General features: G+C 48.1%; 1 protein-coding gene across 14 annotated transcripts in view; it reads right to left on the bottom strand.

The window, feature by feature from the left end:
• Positions 1–26,204, bottom strand: part of ARNTL (aryl hydrocarbon receptor nuclear translocator like) — a 102,568-nt gene that overhangs the window by 26,295 nt on the left and 50,069 nt on the right. For 8 of the 14 annotated variants that reach the window (XM_045557557.1, XM_045557563.1, XM_045557562.1 and 5 more), the window contains 5 exons: positions 7,748–7,876; positions 4,577–4,689; positions 3,329–3,476; positions 1,064–1,102; positions 742–783 (listed from right to left, as the gene is read on the bottom strand). In XM_045557557.1, the coding sequence (XP_045413513.1) occupies positions 742–783; positions 1,064–1,102; positions 3,329–3,468 (221 nt within the window). In that variant the 5' untranslated portion in view covers positions 3,469–3,476; positions 4,577–4,689; positions 7,748–7,876. Of the gene's footprint in view, positions 1–741; positions 784–1,063; positions 1,103–2,524; positions 2,614–3,328; positions 3,477–4,576; positions 4,690–7,747; positions 7,877–12,542; positions 12,559–26,204 lie in introns of those variants that run through there. The other 6 variants (XM_045557566.1, XM_045557567.1, XM_045557568.1 and 3 more) reach the window with 4 other exon arrangements.

Genomic DNA, 26,204 nt, shown 5'->3' with positions numbered 1-26,204 from the left:
TGCCTGCAGTTCTCTCCCTAACTGATCTGCACCTGCCATTGGGGCGGTCCTCCTGAGGAGGTGCAGCAACATCGGAAATGCATTTTGCTGCAGCTTCTCTAGATACAGAGCCATGGGCCTCCCGCAAAGGCTGGTCTGTGCGGGAAAGGGTAGAATTCTTAGGTCAGCCAATTTCTGCAGCCCCCTGCATCTGTGTGCCATGACACAGCCTCAGATGGTCCTGGTACTAATGGCAGAAGAGCCTGAGGACACATGGGAAGGGGTCAGCAAGTGCGGTTGGAGGCAGAGTCTACTTGAGGGAGCTGGGCGTGCCCCGCATGTGGCTTTTATTGCAACTTGCAGTGCAACAGGGGCCCCTTGCAGAGGCAAGACACAGCCCAGGAATCGAGTCACAGAGCCGTATCTCCTCTGAAGGTCCCTCAAGTCAGGAAGGTGTAAACTGCTGAAGACTGGGGGAACCTTGAGTCTTGATTGATTTTCTGCTACCTCCAAAGTCCCCTTCAGGTTAAGTGTGCTTAGACAGCAGACAGTAAAGACCAGCTCAGCCTAGAGAGAGTGGAGGGCGGAAGGCCACATCAAGCCAAGGCCCATGACCTGTCCCTGGTTCTCTAAGGATGGGGACGTGACAGTGCCTGAAAGGACTCTTAGACAGACGGGACCAAACACACAGAGCCTTCTCAGCTGCCCTCTAAGCAACCAGAACCAGGACAGTTTATAGCCAAAAGGAGGGCCCAAGCTTACCTTGCATTTTTGATCCTTCCTTGGTGCTCTGTGTATTCTAACCTGGAAAAGAAAAAGCAAAAGATAAAAACATAATTCCCTGGAGAGGAATGGCCAAGTTATACACTGCTGTTTTCTTCCAGCCCGATCCCTGTCATCTCTCTACAGACACACGTGGGGACTAAGGGATGGAGGGAGACAGTCTGAGCCCACAGCTCACGGCCTCCTGGCTCATCTCCAATTGAGGACACGGGTGGAACCTGCCCCACATAATAGATTGTGAAATCGTGCAAAGAAAATGCCTATAAGGATGCTGAAGTTCAAATTACTAGGTTCATGGTACCTTCCATGAGGGTCATCTTTGTCTGTGTCCATGCTTTCTCTGAAAAAACAAGAGAGAATGTGACTGTATATTAATACACACAGAACAGCCTCTTACCGTAAGACAGAAGGTGCTCATTTATCCAGAAACCAAACAATTAGAAAGCTCAAATGGTCACAGTATCGATTAATGATGTATAATAAATAGTAAAACAAACAAAACTAATTAATTTGAACCTACTATAAAACCTACATTGGCTTTCAGATTATCAAACAAAAGTTATAGATAGTCTCAATAGAGAGGGTGTGTTAATATATATTTTATCACATTTCAATTGTTTGAAAATTGGGAATACATAGTGTTTATGAAAATGCTTAGTTAACCACAGTATCCAAAAATCTATAACACCTCATTCCCCCATCATTCTGGATAAATGAAGCTTATTCCATTTGCAAAACATATGAAGCATCAAAGATACCTGTGCCTATATATCTATTTGGTGGGGAGGGGGGTGAAGTGAGGAGGGGGTAATTAAAGTACCAATAAAGAAGTACTGAGCAGAGCCCCAGGCAGTTCTGGAAGGCACTGCTACCGACGTGCTGCTTACCAGCTAGCTGGGAACCCCTAGGCTTGAGGAATTGGGATGGGGAGGGGAGTAGAGGGGCTGAGGGCCACAGAGGGTCCTTGGGTCACACAGGGTCTGCCTCCCTTTCACATCCAAGTGTCATGACATCTTGTGATTCAGTAGAAAACAGATTGAAATGCCCAGAGGAAGGGGTTCCAAATCCCCTCGGGGTCAGCTCACATCCTTTTCCAACCCATAAATCTATCAGGAGGGCACTGACAGCCACCTTTATCTCATAAGAAAGGAGAGATCATGGCCCTTTGAACAATGTAACCTCAAGGGCAGAACAACTGTTTCTAGGAGCACTGGACCACATCTCAGGCTTTCCAGAACGGTATTCCCAACTCGGTGCCCTTGGTTTCCTTGCAGGCAGAGGGTTTCTCTAGCTAGTCCTCAAGTTCAGAGGAAATCACCATGCCGCGTGGGAAAACAAAAACTCCCCCCTCCTCTTTTGTCTAGAATTGTACCTGCTCCTTGAGGCCAGGTGATCATCTCAGGAGAGGCAAAGTTCACCTGGCAGTCACATATGACTTCAGTACATTAATGTGACAGGGAAAGGGAGTATGGTTGCTTCGTTAATCCAGTCCCCATGAATTTCAGACTTGCAAAGTGGGGTGCACGAGGGAAAACTGAAGGGCCTTGGGGGGTGACTAGGCTGGAAACCACCAACCTAGACAACAGAGGTCTCAGAGCACATACGCAGCTCCATCAACACTCGCCTAAGACAGAGGGTTCACAGAAAACATCTCGTGGTCTCTCTGCGGGGCAGTCCTGCTACGGAAGAACACCCTGGCGGCCCTCACACCCACTCTCCAGCCCCTGGGCGTTGGCTCTCTTAATTATCTGGGATAACTTACATATTAATCATAGCATCTCCTAGTGGGCATCTGACCTCCAGCCATTGTGCTCCCCAAATTCGACCTGTGAACTTCAGCAGAAAGGACATCTGCTGTAGGGGGATACCTCCTTGGAGATTTTCCCTCATTAAACAAAAGAAAACCTCTTACACGGACATTTGAGTAAGATTTCAAGCCGTTTGCCTCAGCAAAACAAAATGTGCCTTTGAATATTCTACATTGCCTTATTCCCTAGGTGTTTGTATGTATAGAGAAGAGTTGACTCTAAGTGCGAAAATTTACTGACTCAAAAGATAAGTCATCAAGTCTAAAAAGAAACAAAAATACTATTTAATATAGCAGATTCATACTAATTTCAATAATGTTTAAGGACATATCAATGTTCTTAAATTGTTTTCAGAGTGGACCTCTGCTCATTCCGCAGACATTCATTAAGCACCAGATACTGTCTTCCTCAGAGGCCTCAGGCAAAGCTTTCTTTGAAACCCCTGAGACATCCATAGACTTAGTTCCTCTTGCTCAAAGGAGCAAAGGAACAGGAAGAAAGGGGTAAAAGAAGGAACTTGGCCTTAAGGCTGTTCTTTTTCCTTTGCCTGGAACAGTCTGGGGATGGGAGGGGGAGTAAATACCTCCAGCTTGCAAGCCCAGGGAAGAGAAGACAAAACCAACTGTGCAGCCACCTACAGTCGGGCCTCTTACTCCCATCCCTTCTTCCAGGAAAGACAGTAGCTGGCCCCTAGATGTTCCGTGCCCGCAAACTGACACCAAGTGTAACGAGAGCAAGACAGACCCCACAGGGCTTACTGGTAGTCAGTGGAGCTGCCCTTCCGCTTGCGGTTGCAATCCACACCGCTGGTGCCGAGGGAGCTGGACAGCAGGTCGGTGGGGCCCGAGGACATGAAATCACTGATGGTTGAAGAAATGTCCATTCTCTGGTCTGCCATTGGATGCTCTGGAATCGTTACAAGGGGACACAGAGGCGTGCTCATTCCAATGTGCTCTTTGAAACCGGTGGAGAACCCAAGGTGGCATGATGGAGGGACTCAGGGCTGGTTTACAGCCACATCTCTTTTTTTTCCTCTTTTTTCATTTTTTAAAAAATTTTTTATACAAAGGGGTGAGGGGTTGTGAGGAGGCGTGCTCAGTTGCTTTCTGTCTTTTGAGACAGAGTCTCACTCTGTCGCCCTAGGTAGAGCGCAGTGGTGTCATTATAGCTCACAGCAACCTCAAACTCCTGGGCTCAAGTGATCCTCCTGCCTCAGCCTCCCGAGTAGCCGGGACTATAGGCACCTCCCACCACGCCTGGCTAATTTTTTCTATTTTTGGTAGAGACAGGGTTTCCCTTTTGCTCAGGGTGGTCTGGAACTCCTGACCTCGGGCGATCCTCCCGCCTCGGCCTCCCAGAGTGCTGGGATCGGAGGCGTGAGCCACCGCGCCCGGCCCACAGCCACATCTCTTACCCGCCGACCTGAACAGGCACGCAGCAGAACAGAAAGAGCGTCATACTTATTTTAAGAGTTTCTGTAAGTAATTTGGGCCCCACCAGCTCATTTTTCTGGTGGAGACACAAAAGCCCAGAGAAGCTCAGTGGCTTCTCCTAGGTCCCCGTGCTACGGTGTGGAAGCCCTAAACCAGAACCGGAGGCTCTAAGAGTTAGAACCCTGCGCTGTTCCCCCTGAGGAGACCAGATATTCTCTGACAGTCCTAATTTTACTTTTTCTTATCAATATATATATGATCAATGGAATAAAGAAACGTGACCTGCTTGTTATCTCTGTACTTCTGTTTCGACTTTTGTACAAGCTGTAGAAGAGCAGAAAATGTCCTTTCTTACACTTCAAGTCCTACTTGGGAGTCAGGAAAATATGGTCTCTCTCTATCACCGGCCCAGGCCAAGTCCCTTGTTTCCCCCCACTGTCCTTTTGTACCCAGCATCCTGTGTCAGGAAAACCTTGCATAGTGAAACGAAGACATTGTGAACAAATTTGGGAAACATATTGAAATTTTAAAAGCAGTAAGTAAATTGGCACCAAAAAAGAAGCTGGCAAATACCTTGCAACTCCAAACCCAGCTGAAGAGGTTGTGCCTGCTGCAGTCAGGGGTCTGAGGTCTATGCAATAGGACTGGAGCTGTCACTCCTTCCCTCTGGGCCCAAGTTCCCTCATCTGCAAAACAAGAGGGTAGGTGTGAGCTACTGTTTTCCACTATATCACTGTTATGCCAATAGATTAGTGAACGGGTACCCGCCCTCCTTGGGTGTGTGCCAATTTTTCACTTTTACCAGCATTGCTGCAGGGAACGTCTTTGCGCATATGTCTCCTTGCATGTGAGCTATTATCTCTTAGAATAAATTCCTAAAGTGGGCCTGCCAGGGCAAAGGGGACACGCATTGTACATTCTGGAACATACTGCAGCACTGCTCCAGAAAAGCTCCCATAATTTCTAACCCCAACAAGAGCTCCTGCCAATCTGAGAGGGGGAAAAAAAAACCTCCTTGCTTTTACTTGCATTTTCTAATTATTACTGACGGTGCTCCTGTGTTTACAGGCATTACTCTGTCTTCCCTCTCGTCTCCTCATGTTCTGTTTTTCTACTGCAGGGGCCTCCTGCCCTGCACTCGCCTGTGTACTGGGACGTGGCTGCAGGGGCCTTCAGCGCTCTCCGGCAACCCCCACTCCCCACTTACTCCCCCACTCTGCTGCGAAGGACTCCGTACCCCATACCCTCTCCTCGAACCTCCAACACCTGCAGTCCTCACCCCCTATTTGGCTGAGCGGGGGCTGCCCGCGGCGCCAGCCTCCCTAGGATGCTCCGCGGGAGGATTCCCCGGCCCCAGCTCCCGCCTGGCCGCCACCTCCCTCCCTACTCGACACCGTCGCTGCAGGGCCCCCCACTCCCACCCATTCCTGCATCACCCACATTCCCCAAGCTACTGAATCATTCCCATTTGGATAAAAACATCAGTTATATAACTGCCATCTTGGGAAAAATAAACTTTTTGGAACACCATCCTCCCCCAGCTACTGTCCCATTTCTCTGTCTCCACCTCTTTTCCTCGCATCCTCCATAAGGCAACTCACATCAGGCATTTGTCCCCATCATTCCTGTAAAACAGCCCTTGCTGTGTGCACCAGTGGCCTCCCCAGGCAAGACACAATGGCCAGTTCTCCACACCCTCCCTCCGTCACCCAGCAGCACCCAGAGAGCTGACCTCGCTCTCCCTGTTGTCTCACTTTCTCAGGGGGCTCCTTCTGCTTCGGTGGCCCCTCCTTTTTGCTCTTTAGCTGGCTCCTCCTTGCCTCCCTCACCTCTAAATGAGGGTCCCTTGGATGAGTGGGACCTCTTCCCTGTCCATACTCTCTCTAGTGTCATTGCTTCAACTGCTGCCTACACTATGACAATCCCAGATTTCTATCCCCAGCCTGGATGTCTCCCCGAAGGACAGATTTGTGTAACCAACCACCCCCTGACATCTCCGTCTGAGTACACAACAGAGACCTCACACTGAAACATCCACAACCAAGCCCAGCCCCAATGGCATTCCCATGGCAGTCAGTGGTACTTCAGTGCCAGGAGTCACCCTGCCTCCTCTCCTTCCCAGCCTGCATCCGATCCATCAGCAAAACCTACCAGGTCTACATTCAAAACCCAGCAAGTTCTATCAGCTTGACATTTCACCCCTTGTCTCTTTTTCTCTTTGTATTTCTGCTCAAATGTCATTTCATCAATGAAGCTCCTTGAATATTTGTATAACACAAACCCTGCCAACCCTCCCTAACCAAGCCCCCTGCTTGTTCTTTCCACAGCCCTCATCAAAACGTGATCTATAATAATCTACTTTTTTTACTGGCTGTCCTCCCCATTAGGCCATAAGCACCAGGAGAGCAGGGATATTATTTGCTGCTGTGTCCTTACTGCCTAGAACACTTCCCAGCACATAGTAAGTGCTCAATAAGTAGACATCGAATGAATTAATAAACAAATCTGTATATTAATTCTTTCTTCATCATAGATGTTATAAATACTATTTTTTTCCTTTTTGCCTTTTAACTTTGTTTATGGTGTTTATATGCGGTACTAAAAGTGACACGTTTTAAAACGCCTTTTCTCAGCCGGGCACGGTGGCCCGTGCCTGTAATCCTAGCACTCTGGGAGGCCGAAGCGGGTGGATCGCTCGAGGTCAGGAGTTCGAGACCAGCCTGAGCAAGAGTGAGACCTCGTCTCTACTAAAAATAGAAAGAAATTATCTGGCCAACTAAAAATATATATAGAAAAAGTTAGCCAGGCATGGTGGCACATACCTGTAATCCCAGCTACTCGGGAGGCTGAGGCAGTAGGATCCCTTAAGCCCAGGAGTCTGAGGTTGCTGTGAGCTAGGCTGACGCCACGGCACTCACTCTAGCCTGGGCAACAAAGCGAGACTGTCTCAAAAAAAAAAAAAAAAAAAAACGCCTTTTCTCAGTCTCAAAAATAAAACAAAAACACGCCTTTTCTCACCTTATATAATATTCTCCTTTTTGCTAATATTTTTATAATTTTACTTAGCACTTTAATCCATTTGAAAATTATTTTGGTATACTACCTAAGCTTAGGACTTTCTTATTTCCCTCTAACAGACAGATAACTTTTTCTAACACCACTTACTAGCTCATACATCCTGTTACCACTAATCTAAAATACCACCTTTACTGACTTACCCCTATTTCCGGACTTCCCATTCTGTTGCTTGAGTCTGGTTATTTTCATTCTAGTACTATACTTACTGTTTTTAGGATTGTGACTTTAGAACACATTTTAATTGCTAGTAGAGCAATCCTTTTGCTGCTCTGTATTTTCAGAAATTTCCTGGCTATGATCTCTGATTTATCCTTCCAGAAGCATTTTATGATTATTTAATCAAAGTCCCAATTGGGTGGCTGCCATTGTTGTTGTTATCCTATTACTAACAGTTGGAGAAACGGGGCCAAAAATGAGTTCAGAGCCCCTCCCTCAGGGTCCTGGTGACTTTCAGAGCCCTGGCCCTCCTGGGCCACACACCAGACAGGGGGCGCCACTGGAATCCACCACCCCCCTTTCTGATCAGCCAAACAACTGCATGAGGTGGAATATTCCAAGTTTCAGAATTCCTGGAAGAAACCATACTTCCTAAAGGAAGTACTGTCATGTGAGCTACCAATAATCATCAGTTGCCAGGGGGCGAGGGTGGGGGGATTTAGTTGTTACCTGAAGTTACAGTTCTTATACCTCAGATCCAGCTTGGGAGGAGCAAAGGGCCTCTGGACTTGCTGGTCACCTCAAAGCGATTTTCATGTTTTGTAATTTCCTTTTAGGCAGTCAACTTCTTCCAAAAACCTACAATGGGGACCACAAGAAAAGAAAACCCAGACAGGTCACTTTGGGGTAAGAAAATTTAAAAGTCTCTTATTAGCTGAGGGAGATGAAGGCGCTAGTTCATGACTCCTAATCACAGGGAGTAAGGTGGGGTGGGCTCACAGTCCCACCCAAGGCCACGTCCCATCTCCACTCACCACCCCTAGCCACTTGGTCACCTTTCAGCTCCCTGTTAAAGCTACACTGCAAATGCATGAATAGGGCAGGAGATATTTTCTGTGAAAAACAATGCCTTCCGAGTTACTAAAAATGGATGCTTGGAGAAGGAAGGTAATTGTGTTTTTTATGTCTCCTTCTGGGTCAAGTAATAATAGTGAACACTTGCTGAGTGTTACTGTATGTCAGGCACGACCCTTAGTGTTTTACCTGGATGAACTCATTTAAACCTGAAAACAACTCTATGAGGTAGATATTATTGTTTTCTCCATTTTATAGAAGAGGAGATCGAGCCACAGAGAGGTGAAGAAACTAGCCAACGTCACACAGCTAGAGGGTGGCAGGCCTCCAGACGCTGCACTCACTGCTAACGACACCACTCAACTTGCTCTCAGGTGACGGTGGCTGCCTGAAGCTAGACAACCAGGAAGAATGGAAAACCACAGAGAGCGAGTCTCCAGAAAACATTAAGCCAAACATAACACCAGCAGGGCCAGCACCTGAAACTAATGGCTGGGCGCAGCTGAGATGTCTAAAGCAAATGCCGGTGACCTCAAGTACACCTGGACACACATGAGCTGAGAGAGAAACACATTCTGAAAAGGGGCTCACGTCAGCACAGTGGCAGTGCTGTCCCCACCCCATGTCTTACTGACAGGACCCAGGTGTCTCCTCTCTGCCCTTTTGACACTTGTGGCTTCTGGCATCTGGCAGGAGCAGGCTCTGAAAGGAAGAAAAGGACCTCCCCCTCCTCCCAATCCATCCCCGCTCTGCTTTGGGGTGGCAAGACTACAATTTTACATGGGGGTTTCCTGACCTTTCCGAAGCAAAAATTCTGGCATTTCACATTTGGCAGAACGTATCTCTGCCTTGATCATGACAAGGGCCTTCCAGTGCATAGCCATGAACAGAACTGCTTTTGTCCTCCCAACGTCTTCCTCTTTGCAGTCTGATTCAGAAACCCTCACTGTCTGACCCTGCTAACCCCCAGCTGGGCATGTGCAAATACTGTGACCAGGAATTTTGGCTTCCAGTCCCCAAGCCTCAGTGGGTAAGGCCGCAGCAAATGGAGGCCAAGTCCCCGGGCTTACTATACATAATTCCATCTAAATCTGATTCCCTGTTTAGGTCACACGCTATCCTCCCAGGCCCCAAATTAGCAACCAGGAATCCACCCTAGGCTTCCTTCCTCTCTCCCTCCCACAGCCCACAGCCCCCACACAGCCCTCTGAGGGATGGGCCCAGCCACTTCCCTCCGCCTCCTTGTCACTGCCTGTGTTCAGGCTGCTGTCCTCCCCACTTTGGTGGGACACAGGACACCCCCTTGCTCAGGACACTTCAAGCCTGCCAGACAGAACCTGAAACTCCCCAGCAGGAAACATCAGGCCTCACTTAGTCTCCAGCCCGACCCTCCCATCGCTGCCCAAAGCTCCAGCCAGACTGAAGTTGCCAGGAGCACCCTGCCTCTGCTGGGCCCGTGTTTGCAGGTGTGGCTCCCTTCACCCACCCTGTCACCTAGTGAACTCCCACTTTCCTTTCTTGTGCCCTCAGGCACCACCGCCTAGAGAAGCCTTCAGAGCTGCATCCTGCCCCCCTGGCTCTGCCCACGAGCCGCTCCTGCCTGGCTGCCCGCAGGCCCCGTGGCCGTTCTCTGCCCGCACACCTGCCTCCCCCACCTAACGTGGGCATCGGCAGGCAGGCCCTTGCTTACTGGTGTCCCCAGTGCCACGCCTCACTCCAGGTGGCACTCAAAAAATGCTACATAAATGAACAAGTTCATATTCTTTCTCAGACCCTGACTTCCCTGAAGTTTAGATGAAGTTTCTAAGTCTCAAGTACTACACTCCATATGAAATTTTTTATTTTAATCAATTTTTCCAATACTCAAATTTATTTTATAGAAATAAAAATAGATGCTAATATAGATTTTGGCACCATCGTTGGCAAAACAAAAATCAGAAGGCCTTTCTTACACGCTTAGACAAGGTAAGGAAGATGAACCAGCCATGACACTTAACACTAGCTTTGGAAAACTGCTTTTTCCCCCAAGAAGATATTCTTAGATGTAAGAACAATAAATAAAACAACAAAAGAAAAAGGAGTAAGAAGCCCCTCTTTCTGAGCTGTTTGCAAAGGGGATGTCGGCCAAGGAAGGGGCTCCAAGAGACCGCAGGCACGCTGAGAGGCTCTCTTGCTGAGGCTGGACTCGCAGGGCCGCCCTGGTGCAGCCGTCCAAGCGGTGCACGGAGAGAGGCTCTTGCGACGGCCTGGCCTGGGGTCCTGGGGTCAGGGCAGCAGGTGTCCCCACTTTTGAGCTCCAGATTCCCAAAGGTGGGAGGGAGGTTTGCTGGACCGCCAGAGAAAGCAGGGCATGAAGGGGCTTGTGCAGGATGCCTGGGAAGAACCCTCCATCCCACCTCGGGGCACAGGGAAAAGGAAGTCAGGGGCTCCTCACAAAGGAGCAAGGAGGCCAGAAGGGGAGTCACAGCACAGGCTGCGCCTGCAAAGAGATGCCTCAGCAGCTGAGAAGGGCAAGGGCGAGGGTGTCACTGTGCAGCACCAACAGAGACTCGGCTGCTCCTCTGAGCAGAGTGGGGTGAGGCGGAACGCCGCCCCGTAAGAAACACACCCCGCCATCTACAGGAAGACCACCGCACCAAGACCCCCAGCCCAGAGCAGGCGTCTCTCTCCTTTCCGTTGTCCCTGCTCCAGCACCCCGGGATGCTACACGGAGAGAAGCAGAGCCTGGCAGGTGTATTAAGGTTCAGACTCCGAGCTGCCTCTCCCAGCAGGAAGGTTCTGCACTGCCATCCTGGTGGCAGGCCTGGCCATGCGACTGGCCCTGACTGATGAATGTGAGCAGAAGTGACAGCCACGACTCTCAAACAGAACCTTCAGCTTGTGTTCCTTTGTCTGTACCCAAGACCAGCAACTTCCTGGAGAGAGGCCCCTCATTTAGCCAAGGCCCTGGAAGGATAGGAGCACAAGGAGAAATAAACCTTTGCTATTGCAAGGCCCTGAGATGTTGAGGTTGTTTATTACTAGGGTGACCAACTCTTCTGTTTGCCCAGGACCTTCCCATTTTAGCACTGAAAGTCCTGCATCCCAGGAAACCTCTCTGTCCCAGACAAATTCAGATGGTTGGTCATCTAGTTCCCACTGTTGTATAACTCATCCTAAGCTGACACAGGCAGGATGGAGGAAATAAAGACTAGAATCTTAGAGTCACAGATCAAGCCTGACTCAGGAGGAGGGAGAGGGAACAATGGCATTTCCAATGGATGAGTTTACTCTTCACAATAACCTTCACAATATCCATTCATTGTCATCATGATCTCAGTTTTCCAGGTGAGGAACCAAGGATTGAAGAGGCAAAGTTATCTTGCTCAGAATGGCACAGCTAGCAAGTGGGGATGAAGCCCAGGTGTGTCTGGCTTTACTGCTGGTGCTTCTAACTACCACACTGCTGCCAATTCTGCCTCCAAAAACCACTCCCAAAAGCAAAACACTGAGACAAAAGTAAAACAAACAAACAAGCTCCTGGGGAAAGATTGAGGGGAAATTATAAGACAAAATCCTGGCTCAGGAAAGCTACAGGAACTGAGCAAACATGTTTTCTCTGAGCTTCCTGGCAGCCAGTGCAGAAAGGGAAATGCTCAGTCCCCACTGTGAAGACCAGGAAGCATATCAATTAATTGATATGACAGTGCTGAGCAAGGAGAGGTATCTGTTGGGAGCTTCTCTCTGTGTGACCTGAGTAATGCTGTGCTGAATGACTCTGGGGAAACAGCTTTGTAAAAGAACAGTCTCTTTTTAAAATGGGACCCCAGTGAAGGCCTGCCTCTTCCCTTTCTCCACAATGTCACCCCCAATGTTACAGCTGGATGGAGTTCTGTTAAGACACTGTCACTCAGGTAGCAGCTTTCAATGATAACAGGGCACGGCTAAGGAAAATATGGACAGTAGTGAAGCAGCATCCTTGACTATCCTGTCTGGTAGCTGCATGCTTACTGATTACTCCACAAATCCCCCAACTCCCTAGTAGGGGCCCCGTGTTGCCACCTCTGCACTCCCACAACCTGCGTGGAGCTGGCCCTGCCTGTGGCTCCAAAAGTGCCACTTTCCTTCCCTTCCCAAGAGCCTGTGCAGATGGCCCCAAGCCCCATTCTCCACTACGTGGTGCTTGCCTCCATGTCTGCTGAGGGAATGAATGTCGAGTTGCTCTGGTCTGTTCAGATGGTGCTGGCCGTGGAGGGCCAAGGGGGACTTAAAGCAGGGTCACTCCGACAGCCTGTAGGGAGTCTAGTTGTCTTGCTTTGCAATCGATGGATTTAAAGAACCTTTACTAGGTGAGCCCAGATGCCCTCCACCTATAGCAACAGGTGTTTGCACCAAGATCATTCAACAAGCACTTCTCTAGCTCCTAGCTGAAGCCATAATGGGGGCACAGAGAGAAATCAGCAGTCCTTACATTAAAGATGCCCTCGATCTGGTTGGAGAGACAAGTGTTTTTAAAAACACACGACAGCGTGACCAATGCAACAGGCAGGGCCACGCTTACAGTTGTGCAAGCAGTGCCCTGCCCCACTCCAGGAGGTGCCTGCGTGTTTGTAAGTGGCAGAGATTTGTTGAGCCATGATGACGAATTTCCAGCAGGTGGCAGCCAAGTGTCTTGAGGAAGGAGTGCTTTCTTTCTAGCTGTGGGGCATAAATAAGGCACATGAGCGGAACAGAGAAGAAAATGACGAGCTTACTGGGGGTGTGGGTGATGGAAGGAGAAGGGACCAGGAAGTAGGTGAGACCTGAATTGGGTGTTGCCAGGTGTTTGCCGGGTGGCCAGGCAGTATGTGCAGAGGCACTTCAGCCTGAAAGGTGGGGGTCGTCAGGGCTAGAACTCATGTACGTAGAGGTGCTCAGGGATCCTGAAATCAAACATAAACCACAGAGATTGCATTTGGAGCTATGGGACTTTAACGGTCAGTCGGAAGGATCTCACAGGAGAGAGGATTTGTGAATCTGGGGCACTGTGTGAGCCAAAACAAGGCCAGCCTGTGTGGAAGACACCCCAGTATTGCTGCTGGAGGAGAGTCCACAGAATTCCAGTCTCAGACAGCCACTGAGGGTCGGTAGAGGGGCTCAGAGGTCTGGTTAAGAGGCACAAAACAGGCCTAGCCCGTAAGCTCCCCTGGGGCGTGCACCCAGCCCAGCGCAGGCACTTAGTAAGGGATGTCCTTCACCCTGTGCCAAGCCTGTCACTGAGGCATAGGAATGAGAACAGGCTACTGCCCGGCTGGGCATCCTGGGAGGACTCCTGGTCCCGGAGATGGATGTATAGACTCCCGATGAGCCGGGTTTGGGAACTGGCCTAACTCCAACTGACAGCTGAGCAGCTGCTCAGATTGAGGTGGACCATGATGTGGAGACAGAGCCAACAGAATGGGGACAACTGAAGCGTCTGAGTGGGCACAAAGATCAAGGAGATTACTCTTTTAACAGGTTTGATAAAAAAGACTGCAGAATGACTTAGACTCTCAGGAATCACCAATTCCCCTTAAAATATTCATGAACCATCTGAAAAGGGAACTGATACTACTTAGTGCTTTTAATGTTCTAGAACCTTCATTAAGTAGTGGTTAAGAGCATGCTCTCTGACAGGACACGGTGGTCAGATTTCACACCCTGCCCCACCGTGCATTAGTGCCTGGGTTCCACTCTTAGGCCAGCGGATCCCACCTGTGCGACACTGGGCACAACACTTGGTCTCTGTGTGTCGTGGTCTCCTGACCTGTAGGATGGGGGTGATAACACTACCTGCCTTGGAGTCGTGGTGAGGATCAAAGGAGATAAATACTCAGAATGGCATCTGGCACATAATAAGGTCTCTGTAACTGTTAACTATTATTATTTTCTCATTAACCATCTCAACGGCCTTATAAGATGGCTAATGCTTCCACTCCCATTTTACAGATAAGGAAACTAAGTTACCCTAAGAGGGTACGCAGCTTGATCGAGGCCAGTGACTTTGTAGGAAGGCAGATTTAATCCCAGTTCAGTCCTATATAAAGCCCACACTCTTTCCACTATACAGCAAGGCCTCCGTGCAAAACAGGAAATAGGCACACTCCAGAGTATGCAGCGATTTATAAATTCTCCAAACCAGCACTTCCCAAACTTCTGCCAGGGAACACTAATCCCATGGATTTTAATGATGTTATGTGGAGGTAAAAATCAGAGGCCAAATAAGTATGCGGAATGCTGGGTTCAATAGTCGGGCAAGTTTTCCTTCTGAGGGGCTTCTTGGACCTTTAAACATGCCCTTGTGAGGTGCGAAGATCTGTCCAGGGCAGTGGAGCCTCCAATCCCCCAAGTGTACGCATCCGCACACCATTTCCCATCTAGCATCTAGGAGCCAAGGGTTTCATGGGGCCCACTATGGGAACCCTGCTCTACAAAACCACATGGGACCAAAAATTCCCCTCCCCCGAAACCCTGCCTCCCCACCCCTGCCAATTTCCTTACCAGAAGGTACATATTATTTCCCAGCCTCTTGGCTTCTCTGAAAGCAGCCCAAGCTCTGAGGTTCCTGTTCCACTTTTTCTCACTGTTGGTCTGGGCCACTTCCTCTGCCCAGTGCCTGCTCCCTGGCCTGGCACTGCCCTCTGCCCCTTGTGCATACTGCCATGTTCAGCCCACTCCCTGCCCCAGAGCCAGGACTCTTCTCCAAGGGTTCCCCTCCCAGGTTTGTTTATGCTACCCAGAGGTCAACAGTTAGATCTGAAGTTACAAAGAGAGCTCCCAGGTGCTGCCTCTCAAGCAGGGGCCAGGCCTTGTTATCCCCTGCACCCCAGCACCTAGTACTCAGCCTCTGGGGGCAGGGAGAGGGGCGGACGTATGCCCTGTACCTGCCATATTGCTGCCTCGGCTCTGGGGAGCAGCTCATGAGAGCAAAGCCTCTTCCCGACCCTTGGCCTCAACATGCCCCTTCCTGCAAAGAGGGCACAGGGGACAACCTCTCTCAACACCCTGAAGGATCAAGAGTCACACCCAAAGACCAGCTAACTGAAAACACACCAGCCTCACTCCTGTTTTCTTTCTATTGTTTTGTGCTGGTTTGCTTTTGTTTGTAAATGCTACAGAGTAAGAGAAGAGAGCCCTGGTCATAAAGACTCAGGGGAAGAACACTCTTTGTACCAAAAACTTACTGCCTGAAGTTAGAGAAAATTCTGGAAAACATCTGGATCTTGTTCTAAAGGAAACAAAAGAATGCACCGCTGTTATATGGTGGCAAAAGGTGAGGTGCTGGCGTGAGGGAGAGCAACGTCAGGAGGGTGCCTGAAAGGTGCTTTGAGTTTGGGCTCAGGAGTTTGGGGCTGCTCTGACAAAGACAGGCGGGGACAGGTACCAGCGGGTGGGCCCAGGGAGGGCTAAGACTCAGAGAAGAAAAGTCATGTATCTTCTCTGAGAATGAGGGGAAAACGAGAAGAATATTTAATAGCAGGGAAAAGGGGTATTATGGGATCTTGGCTGGAGTGGCCTGTACCTTTCACCTCAGTAAAGAACAAGGCCAACTACAGAGTGGGGGGTGGGCCCTGAGACAGGGGGAAGGGTGCTGGGTGGGGGGCGCATGCTGCAGAGCAGAGGCTTATCCAGAGCAGGCCAATCAGGTGTGTGGCCTTCCTGGCACCCCAGGAAGCAGAAGCAGAGGGAGAGGTCGAGGGTTCTCCCCCAGGTACTGGACCGGCAGGGGGTGTGGACAAAAGAGTGAGAGGATTCTGGGTGCCCAAGGAGAAGTGGGACAGGGTGGTGGTCATAGCAGGGTCTCTTGAGTTCCAAGCCCATCTCTGCCAGTCAATGGCTGCATGTCTTGGTGACCTTTAGGAGCCGCGGTTTCCTCATCTATAAAAGGGGGGATTCCATCTCACTGGTTGTTGTGCAGACTGAGTGAGCATAATGCAAGAAAGTACTTAGCGTGCTTAGCTAAGCCAGCTGCGGTCCTGGACATGGGTGACCTCCTGCGGGCTGAAAGGGGAGGGGTAGAAGGCTGTGGGAAAGGAGATGTCAGAAGCAGCAAACTCAGACTGAAACCTCAGGGTGCAGGTGCTCAGAGATGGTGACAGCGGGGGTAGCAAGGGGACGTGAAGGAACTTGAAGCCAGAGATCCAGGACAGTGGCCCCTAAGGTCACTGGGGAGGTGGGAATGCAGCCGAGAGAGCAGGATTTTGCAGCGGGAAGCATAGAGAACTCGTAAGAATTTGAAAAGTGAATAGAATTTTAAGAATCCAACTCCTTCATCTTCCTAAAATACAGAGAGACACCCCCTTCTGTGGAAAGCTGGGACCAGGTAGTGGGAAAGTCAGTCAGTGGGTGATGATAACAGAATGTTAGAGTTGCTCAGGGAGATGAAAGTGTTTTCCCCACAGAGAGGGAGCCCACTGGAGGGGAAGGGGAACCCGCAGGCTGACAGCCGCTGCTCAGGCTGGGCTGCATGACCTGGGGACACAGCTGCACTTGGCTAGGGCGCTCGGGCACCTCTTATGTCCCGCCCAGCACAGGCTTTGGCTGACTGGTAGGAAGGCCTCAGATGGCTACCACCGCCCCAAAGCCTTAAAGCAAAGCATCCAACACAATTTATGGAGCACCCCTTGCGTGCTAGGTAATTTCTGTGGTGAAAGAATTGGTCATTTGAGTAAATTTCCACCACAAACTGCATGTGGCAGCCAAATTTCAATTGAGGACAATTTTGTAATAATGAAGACACTGTTAGTGTGCTGGCCCATGATTGCTCACTAATCTCCCAACAAATATTTACGGAGGGCATCCAAGCGCCAGGCACTGTTTTCCACGGCAGTTACGGGGAAGGGGCACGGAGGCGAGAATCCTGTCCTCATCTGGTGCACACTCTGGTGAGGGAGGCAGCAACTTATGTCGGTGCTGGGTGGTGGCAAGTGCTTGGGAGAAAACTGAGAGATGAGAGGGGGAGTGTCAGGGGAGGAGGGCAGGAAAAAAGGCCCCATGGAGGTGAGACTTGAGGAGGTGAGAGGGCCACGAAGGGGTGAGCCAGGCAGCAGACAGCGGGTACAGAGGGTGGCAGGGAGCCACCCAGTGCTAGGGGAGCAGCGCCTGGACACGAGTGGGACAGGAAACAGCTGGGGAAGGTGGGGGTGCAGTCACAGCCAGGTATGGTTCTGCAGACCCCGGCAAGGACCTGGCTTGACTGTGAGCGAAATGGGAGTGACATGATCCCACTTAGCTTTTAAGTCTGGCTGTAGTAGTGAGAGGAGACTGTGTGTGTGTGTGTGTGTGTGTGTGTGTGTGTGTGTGGTGTGTCCACACGTGTGCAGTTAGGAGATGATGCCACTCGGCCCTGGGTCCTGGGTGTGGAACTGTCTGAGGCGGCTGCATTCTAGACATAGACATACTCCCAGGGCTGTGCCAATTGATCAGTGGGATGTGAGGTGTGAGAGAGTCGGCTGAGTGGCCACGGTGGGGTGATGAAAAGCTGATTCTTTTCATGCTCCGAAGGAACAGCCAACAGACTTCCTCACTGTCTGGACCTGGGGGTGACTCCCAGTCTGTGACCTGCACAATGGCCCCAGCCAAGGGGGCAAGTGGGGTGCAAACCCACCCCACACTCCCCTTGCGAGGCACGTGCCCTGTGGGGCAGCTGGAGGAAGAGGTGCCTGTTTGCCATGGCCCCATCCAGGACAGGAGCCGCTGGCTCGGACGTGCTCAGCAGGGGCTGCTGTGAGAGGTCTCGGCCATGTCCCCAGCCCCACTGCCGGGAGCGGGGGTGGAACAGAGCAGACACCTGCTGCCCTGCCTTCCTCAGCAGGGACTGCCTCCCACTTACTGAGCAGCAAACGTGTGCCTAGGACGGCGCCAGCTCTTACAAGACTCATTCAGTCCTCACAGTGACCTGCTGGGGAAGGCACTGTTACCAATATCGTGTAGAAGGGGACACTGAGGCTTAGAGAGGGGAAGCATCTTGTTCAAGATCACACAGCTGGGAAGGGGTAGAACGGGGACTGGAACCCAGAAATGCCTGACTCTGGGGCCGGCCGGGACTCTGCTAACGCTTTGTTGCTTCAGTGACTCAGCAAACAAAAGCAAAAGCTGTCCCAAGTGGGAGAAGGAGGGCAGGGCAGGCTCATGGCCACCTCCCCGCCCACCCTCAGTGCAAGGACGACAAACACCAGCAACAAGGACTCGAATTGACAGAAGCGCCGGGGGAATGGCAGATCTGTTTTAACGGGTTAACTAACAGTTAACCAGGTGATCCTTTCTGTTTCAACTCTGAACGACTGAAAACCTTTCTGAAACGTACTTGTCCACTTGCCTGGCAAACACAGATTAAATCTATGATGAGCCTCAGAGTCTTCCCTGCCCTGGATCTGAAATGTCGGTCTGAATGTATCCTGACCCCAGGAATAACCTTACAAGTTCCTCTTAACTAAAACAGAATCGGCTTGTTGTCCTTCATTTATCTCTTTCCTACGTAAGGAGTAAAGAAAAAGAAGAAGAAGAAAAAAAAACTTCAGTGATTTCAGTTTCATTTTTCAGAGTGTTGTTTACAGCAAGCAAATATTACATGTCGAAGAATCTGAATAAGCATGAGATGTGCAGCTCAAGATAATTTTTCTGAGAAAATATTCAGCGCAGGAATCACAACAAAAATGACAACACAAAAACTACAGTGGCAGAAACCACATACTGGGCTTTTATTTTGTGCCACTCAGTGTTGTTTCATTTAGTTCTCCAAGAAGAACTAATTAATTCCTAGAGGAGTCAGATATACAGCCTGAAATCCCTCAGCTCCCGAGTGGGAAAGCCAGGATTCAAATGCAGGTCCGTTTGACTCCAAGTTTCTGTGACTACTGAAGGAACGACATCTTTTCTGGGTTCAAACAAAACAAGACAAAACCCAAAACAAAACCTCCTATAAGTCAATAAAAAGGCAAATACGTCAGTGGAAAAATAAGCGAAGACTATGAATAGGAAATCACAAAAGATGAAATGCAAAGACCAATAAATATATGAAAACATGTTCAACCTCATAGTAATCAAAATATGATAAAGAGATATCACTTTCACTGCTCATAAGCAAAGATTACATTTTAAAGATAATATCAGTATTTTAGTGAAGGTGTGGTAAATGGGCAGGAACACACTGGACATCAGAATACAAACTGATATACAAAGCAATTCCATGTCTAATTAAGTTAAATTTTATGTCTAAGGACATCATCTGTTATATAGTATTCACTTAATAGATATATATCTATATCCACATATATAGATAGATGTGTGTCAATGAATATAGAAGGTTTTTATAACATTATAATAAGAGATAATCCAAAACATTTAAATGTTCCACCACAGAGGATTGGTTAAATAAATTATGGGTATATTTAAGAAAAAATATTATACAATCATTCAAATTATACTTAAGAATATGTAACATGGGAAATACACTTGCAAAAATGTTAAGTGAAAAAGGATACAGAATTATATATACAATATTTCCCAATCTCATTACATATCTATAGAGAAAGGACAAGAGAAAATTCACCAGAACATTAAGACTACTGTCTCCAGCTGGCCAGATGGGTCATTTTTGTTTATTATAATTTCTCAACTTTCCACCTTTTTCTATACTGAACACAAACTTTTTACATAATAAAATTTAATAAACACAACAAGGACTGAAAGGAAAGAAACAAAAATGATGGCAGTAGTTATCTTTGTGGGCTGAGACAATGTGTAGTGACTTTCTTCTTTCAGTTTTCCTGTCTGTTTCAAACTTTCTCTAGTGAGGCTGTATTACTTTTGGACTAAGCAGAATTATAAACCTTACTATTAAGTATTCAAATTTGTTGTAATCATATCACCACCATATAAAAAACTTCAACTAGTTTTCAAGATACGAATAACAGAGGAGAGGGAAATCTCCAAACACATCAGCTATCCTGGATGAAAAAGCCTTGTGAAATTTTCCATACAAGAAGTGTTAAGGGACCACAAGCTTACTGGCAGCATGCACATTGCCACCAAAGCAGCACGTAACAACTGGCACATTCACAGTACGTGTTTGCCTTTTAGGTGCCGTGGTCAGTTCTGAATGCCTGGCTATATAAGGCACCGGCCAAGGGGAGTACAGCTCTGCCGCATGGGACTGCCAGTGCTGGGCAGCGTGCCCCCTAGTGCCAGCTGCTCCTCACGGGGACTCCCCTGGACGTCAGACCCTCATGGTCCTCCTGGAGAGCCCCAGTGCTTTCATGGACAGGTGGAGGCCCAGGCTCGAAGCAGGAAGCCTACAGTAGATCGACTTCACCCACTCAACTTTGGCCTATGAGCTGATGCTTAGGGCCTCAGAAGCCCCATTTCTTCCCTGCCTCCCCCGAGGCCTGCCCACAGCTCCCAGAGCTGGATGACCCAGGCAGGTGCAGGCAGAGGCCACAGAACAATCAAACTTGGTAAAGAGCACGGAGCTGGCTGGTTTTCCTTTCTACAAAAGTCTATACAGGGACATTTAAAATATATATGTATGTACAGGTGGGATGGGTAAAAAAACAGAGACGTCAAAGATTAAAAAAGATGATGGTGGAAACTATGTTTCAGGCTCTTTTAAGAATACATATTTTCTAAAAGGGACAGGGGAAACATCAAAATACCTTGTTTCTCTGACAATGAATACAGTTAAAAATTTAGACTTCTCTATGAAACTACTAAAAGAAAACATTGGGGAAATGCTTCAGGACATTGGTCTGGGCAAGGACTTCTTGAGTAATACCCCCACAGCACAGGCAACCAAAGCAAAATTGCACAAATGGGATCACATCAAGCTAAAAAGCTTCTGTACTGCAAAAAAAAAAAAAAAAAAACCAGAGTGAAGAGACAACCCACAGAATGGGAGAAAATATTTGCAAACTACCCATCTGACTAAGGGATTAATAACTAGAATAAATAAGGAACTCCAACAATTCAATAGGAAAAATTAAAATAATCCAATTAAAAATGGGCAAAGGATATGAATAGACTTTTCTCAAAAGAAGAAAACATACAAATGGCCAATAGGTATAGGAAAAAATGCTCAACATCATTAGTCATCAGAGAAATGCAAATCAAAACTACAGTGAGATATCATCTCACCCCAGATAAAATGGCTTTTATCAAAAAGACAGGCAATAATGAATGCTGGTGAGGATGTGGAGAAAAGGGAACCCTTGTATACTGCTGGTGGGAATATAAATTAATGCAAACACTATGGAGAACAGTATGAAGGTTCCTCAAAAAACTAAAAGTAGAACTACCATATGACCCAGCAATCCCAGTGCTGGGTATGCATCCAAAAAAGGGAATTCAGTATATCGAAAAGATGTCTGCACTCCCAGGTTTACTGCAGCACTATTCACAATAGCCAAGATTTGGAATCAGCCTAAGTGTCCATCAATGGATGAATGCATAAATTGTGAAACATATACACAATGGATTATTATATAGCCACAAAAAAAGAATGAAATCCTGCCATCTGCAACAACATGGATGGAACTGGAGAATATTATGCTAAGTAAAATAAGCCAAGCACAGAAAGACAAATCCATGCATTCTCGTATGTGGGAGCTAAATATTAAAAACAACTGATCTCATGGAGACAGAGAGTAGAATGATAGTTACCAGAGGCTGGGAAGGGTAGTGGGGAGGGGGAGAACAGTGGGGATGGTTAATGGTGCAAAAATATGGTTAGATAGATAGAATGAACAATGTTTGATGGCACAAAACAACAAAGTGACTATAATCAACAATATGTTAGGGTATCCTTTATAATAACTAAAAGAGTGGAATTGGAATGTTCCTAACACAAAGAAATGACAAACGCCTGAGGTGATGGATACCCCAATTACCCTGATTTGATTAATTCACATTGCATGATTGTATCAAAACATCACACGTACCCTATAAAGATATACAACTATTATGAACCCATAATAATTTTTAAACAAATTCGCATTTCTACATATCTGTATGTCAAAGACATTTCTAAGAGAAATGAAATCATTTCTTTCTATTTCAAGTCTGTCCTAAGGCTTTTCCAGCTAATTTATAAGTGCTCATGTGCACACACACACACTCCCTTCCTCATACTTTCAAAGATGCAATGTAAGTATTTTTAACATGCCTTTTACTCTCTTGAAAGGAATCCTGTAAATAACATAATCTGCCAACACTTATAATTTCAAAAATAATCAATATAATGCCCTAACGGTAATACAAGGAAGAAAGGAAATAAAGTTAGGTAAATAGGATAATATGCAAATCAATATGCAAATGTTGGGCACAGCCACGCCAGAAGACATCATGAAAGACATATGAGGTGCTTGTGCCTATTCATAAGAAATAGATAAATCTTATATACTTGGCAGCCGTATTCCTGGAAAATTCAGTATATATTAAAAACACACAAAAATTACTTGTGTTTATGTGTAAAATGGAGTCAGGTTCCAGGCTACAATAATTATAAACAGGATTTTGCCTACATGAATGCCCACTGAACACTAGGCAGCTCTGTGATGGTGATGTTAGACAAGGCTTTGTCCCCCAAGCATTACATCTAGCACCCTGGTCCTCCCCCCATACTTCCATAAAAGCCTTGTCTGGGTCACTATGACAGCCATGTCACCCCATACATTTCCAAGATGTCCTATAGGGGGCGCTATGCACCCACTCAGAACCAGTAGCATGATTCAACCCTCTCTTTTCTACAGACAAAAAGAGGCTAAGAGGTTAAACTATTTACTCAAAGCCATACAGAAAATCAACAGCAGGCAGGACTAGAAAAGGAGATGGAATAGACAGTGGAGGAAGAAGGAGACTATTATTCTAATATTTCTATTTATTCCCTGCTAGACATTGTGCCAGGGGCTTTTTGTTACGCCCTTGCAGAATCTTATCTAATCCTCCTAGCAATCTTATGAGTAGGTTAGTACTTTTCAGATAAAGACACTACATTTCAGGGAAATGAGGTCGCTGCTCACGGAATCTTTTCTGGAAATGACAGAACCAGGCTGTAGCCAGTGCTTTCCCTATTGCTTCCATCCTCTGGGCCTCTGGGACCACACGTCAGGGACCAGGTCCCTCACTTTGCAGCTTAAGTGGCTAGAAAACAGAGACTGGGATGCATGCTATCTGAAAAGCAACTCACACAGAAAGATGGTTCCACCCCAGCTTCTCAGCCCTTGTGGCGCAGTCGCTGTGTGCCTGTGACCAGAAAAGGCCAGGCGTCCCTGAGCACAGGAAGCAGAGGTCACAGGCGTCCTTCACTAGGCTGCTGGAAGAGCCTGCCCAGAGCTACCAGGAGTCATTCCAGGAAACGGTGGATTCGGCACTCATATCCCAGCTTTGGAGGAGAAGGGCACATCACATCCTCCATCCCATACCTCGGGGGTTACTCTCTCAGAATGCTGGAGTAGGTCCACGAAGAGGTGACCAGCTTTACCATTCTTAGGCACCTCTTTCCTCTACTTTCTGGCCATAAACTCGTGACTGAGCACTTTAAACAAGAAACCTATTGTCTCAGACATGTTCAGGAAAAAATACCATTAAGAGCCTGTATTTGCCATCTTAAGGCAAACCCACTACTTCATGAACGCTGTGGGGCCTGGCAGGGCTAGGACTAACCCGTGTGCTAGGGACAGTGCAGAGGCCTCTGCCCTGTCGTCGGTCCCATCAAAACAAACTCTGAAGAGGTTTCATAGAATGGTTCAACTCGGGCGCCTATCAAATGATTTCTTGCAAAATAAGTTAAATAAGTTAAAGTAGGGCCAGCCCAGGCCTACCGTGGGCTTATTTTTAGCCCTGTGCAGAAAGGGTTGTGAGGTGTTCCAGCACCAGCGCTAAGAGCACAGGCTGTGGGGTCACGCTGCCTGGGCCCAAATCTCTGCTCTGCCACTGACTTGTGTGGCCTGGGCAAGATCTGATCCCCTGTTCCCTAATTTCCTTATTGGTAAAATGAGGATAATGACAGTCCTCACCTCACAGAGAGGTTGTGAATAGTGAATAAGACAATTCATGCAGGGAGCTCAGAACAGTGCCCGGCACACGGCAAGCACTCACTCGATAAATGCCACCTATTATTGTTACTGATACCGACTGCCATGCCACATAAAGGATGGCGGAAGGCCCTGGAGAACATAAACCCTGTGGAGGGAGGCGGAGGGGGTAGGGAAGGGACAGGACGTGGGCCCATGAGCACCGCTTTCAAGTGGAATCACGCCATGCCTGCAGACCTTTGTTCTGTGTTGCTACAAAGGACAGAACTAGGTCACCGAGGAAACACTGCCAAGAGGCAGATTTGGGGTCAGAATAAAGGCTTTTCTCAGAGCCAGAGATGTTCATGATGGGGGGAGCAGGATGCCTGGTGTGTAGGTGGTCTACTGGGGAGGGAACTGCCTAGCATGAACCACGCAGATCAGACTCTGCTGCACTGGAGGGTGGCCAGCGGAAGTGACCCCCGAGGCCCCTGCCCACTGGACGGGGCTGTCACTTTGATAGTGAGCAAATAGGTGCTGATAGCCAGGGTGTGGCTGATCAGCCCAAAGGAGGGAGGATGGACTTTGGACCAGTCTTAACACACACAACCTTTAGGACTTTTATGTAAAGCTCCGAGAACACCATTTGGTGGTGGCAGTGGTGATGGCAGTGACCAGCAATGGCTCAAGGAACCAAAAATGCTTCTTGAACACCCACTGGGTGCTGGATAGCAATTCAGAGAATGTGTACAATGACAGGGCTGTGACAAAAAGCTATCAATGTTTCCTTACTTTGGAGGATTTGAAGACAGTATCAATGATCAATGCCATTATCTTCTGGGGCACATAATACAGAGTCATCAGGTCTGCCAGCTCCCTGGGCTGTGACCGGGACAGGAAGCCAGGGTCGTTCCAGTGTACGGGTGACTTCCCCATCTCCTCCCGGGCCAGGGATGCAGCGTTCTTTACCACCACCCACCAACAGTCCCTTCACCAGGGTCTCACCAAAGCTGGTCTCCTGGTCGAGCTGCACACGGGGAAAGTCGCTGGGACAGAGTGAAACGGCCAGAAACAACAAGAGGGAGAAAGAGGAAAATCTGCTCCTCGAGAGTTGGCGGGGCATCCTCCATCATGGAATAGTATTATTTTTATAAACTATAAAAACTAAACGTAGTTTTAAAACTAGAAACCATTTTACCAACAGAAAAAAAACATTACTTGGTTGTATTAAAACTGTAATACAAATCCAAGAAAAACATAAAATTCTCAACTAAAGCTCATCAGCTATTTTCCAAGTATTTCCTGGGTACTTGTTACTGTTAATTTATATATTCTCAACTCTGAGAACTCAAAAGCAGGTATAAAAAGAAAAAGAAAAAAATGTATGGAGATGACCCTGGGGACATTCTATGTACACATTTAATTGTTTGCTTTGGCAACACCTGGCAACATGTTTGAGAACCACTGTCCAGGCCGGCTACGAACTCCCCGGGCAGGAAGGCAGACCCTCTCATCTCAGAGAGAATGAGCTCAATAATCCCAAGGCTCCAGCTTTGGATCTAAGCTGCTGGCTCTGCCCACAGCCCTGACTCCTCCCTCCCCATCTCCGACCTCTGCAGTAGGCAATTCACGTCTTAGCATGTCACTGTCTGTCACTCTCTGGTTGGTGGCCTGTATGTAGCCAAATCTGACCGCTTCTTCCTCCCCTGTGATCACTCCTCTCCCACTTGTTCCTCTCCATGCTGACGGCTACAGCCTTAATTTAGGCCCAGCCCCCCACCAGCCCACCCTGCCTGGCCTACTCACATCCCCTAAAACCACTGGCCTCCTGCATCGCTACCAGGTGGCATCTGCAGATGCTTCTGCAGTCCATCCTCCCTGGTAAAGGTTTCCCTAGGTCTCTCTGCCCCTCCCAGCCTCAGAAAGAGAATGAGCCCCTAGAGCCCACTCTGGCCCAGGTACTGTACTCAGCATGTAGCCCAGGGCAAGAAAGAAATACAGGTTTCTCTCACATGCTGGCTCTAGTCCATTGATGTTGGCAGCCACAGCGCTGCACAAAGGATTCAGAGGGCCAGAAAAAAGACCACCATGATCAGTTGCTATTCTTC

The sequence above is a fragment of the Lemur catta genome, chromosome 7, assembly GCF_020740605.2.
Source record: "Lemur catta isolate mLemCat1 chromosome 7, mLemCat1.pri, whole genome shotgun sequence".
Lineage (NCBI taxonomy): Eukaryota > Metazoa > Chordata > Mammalia > Primates > Lemuridae > Lemur > Lemur catta.
Note: the sequence above shows the minus strand (reverse complement) of the source record. Positions and strands in the feature narration are given on the sequence as shown.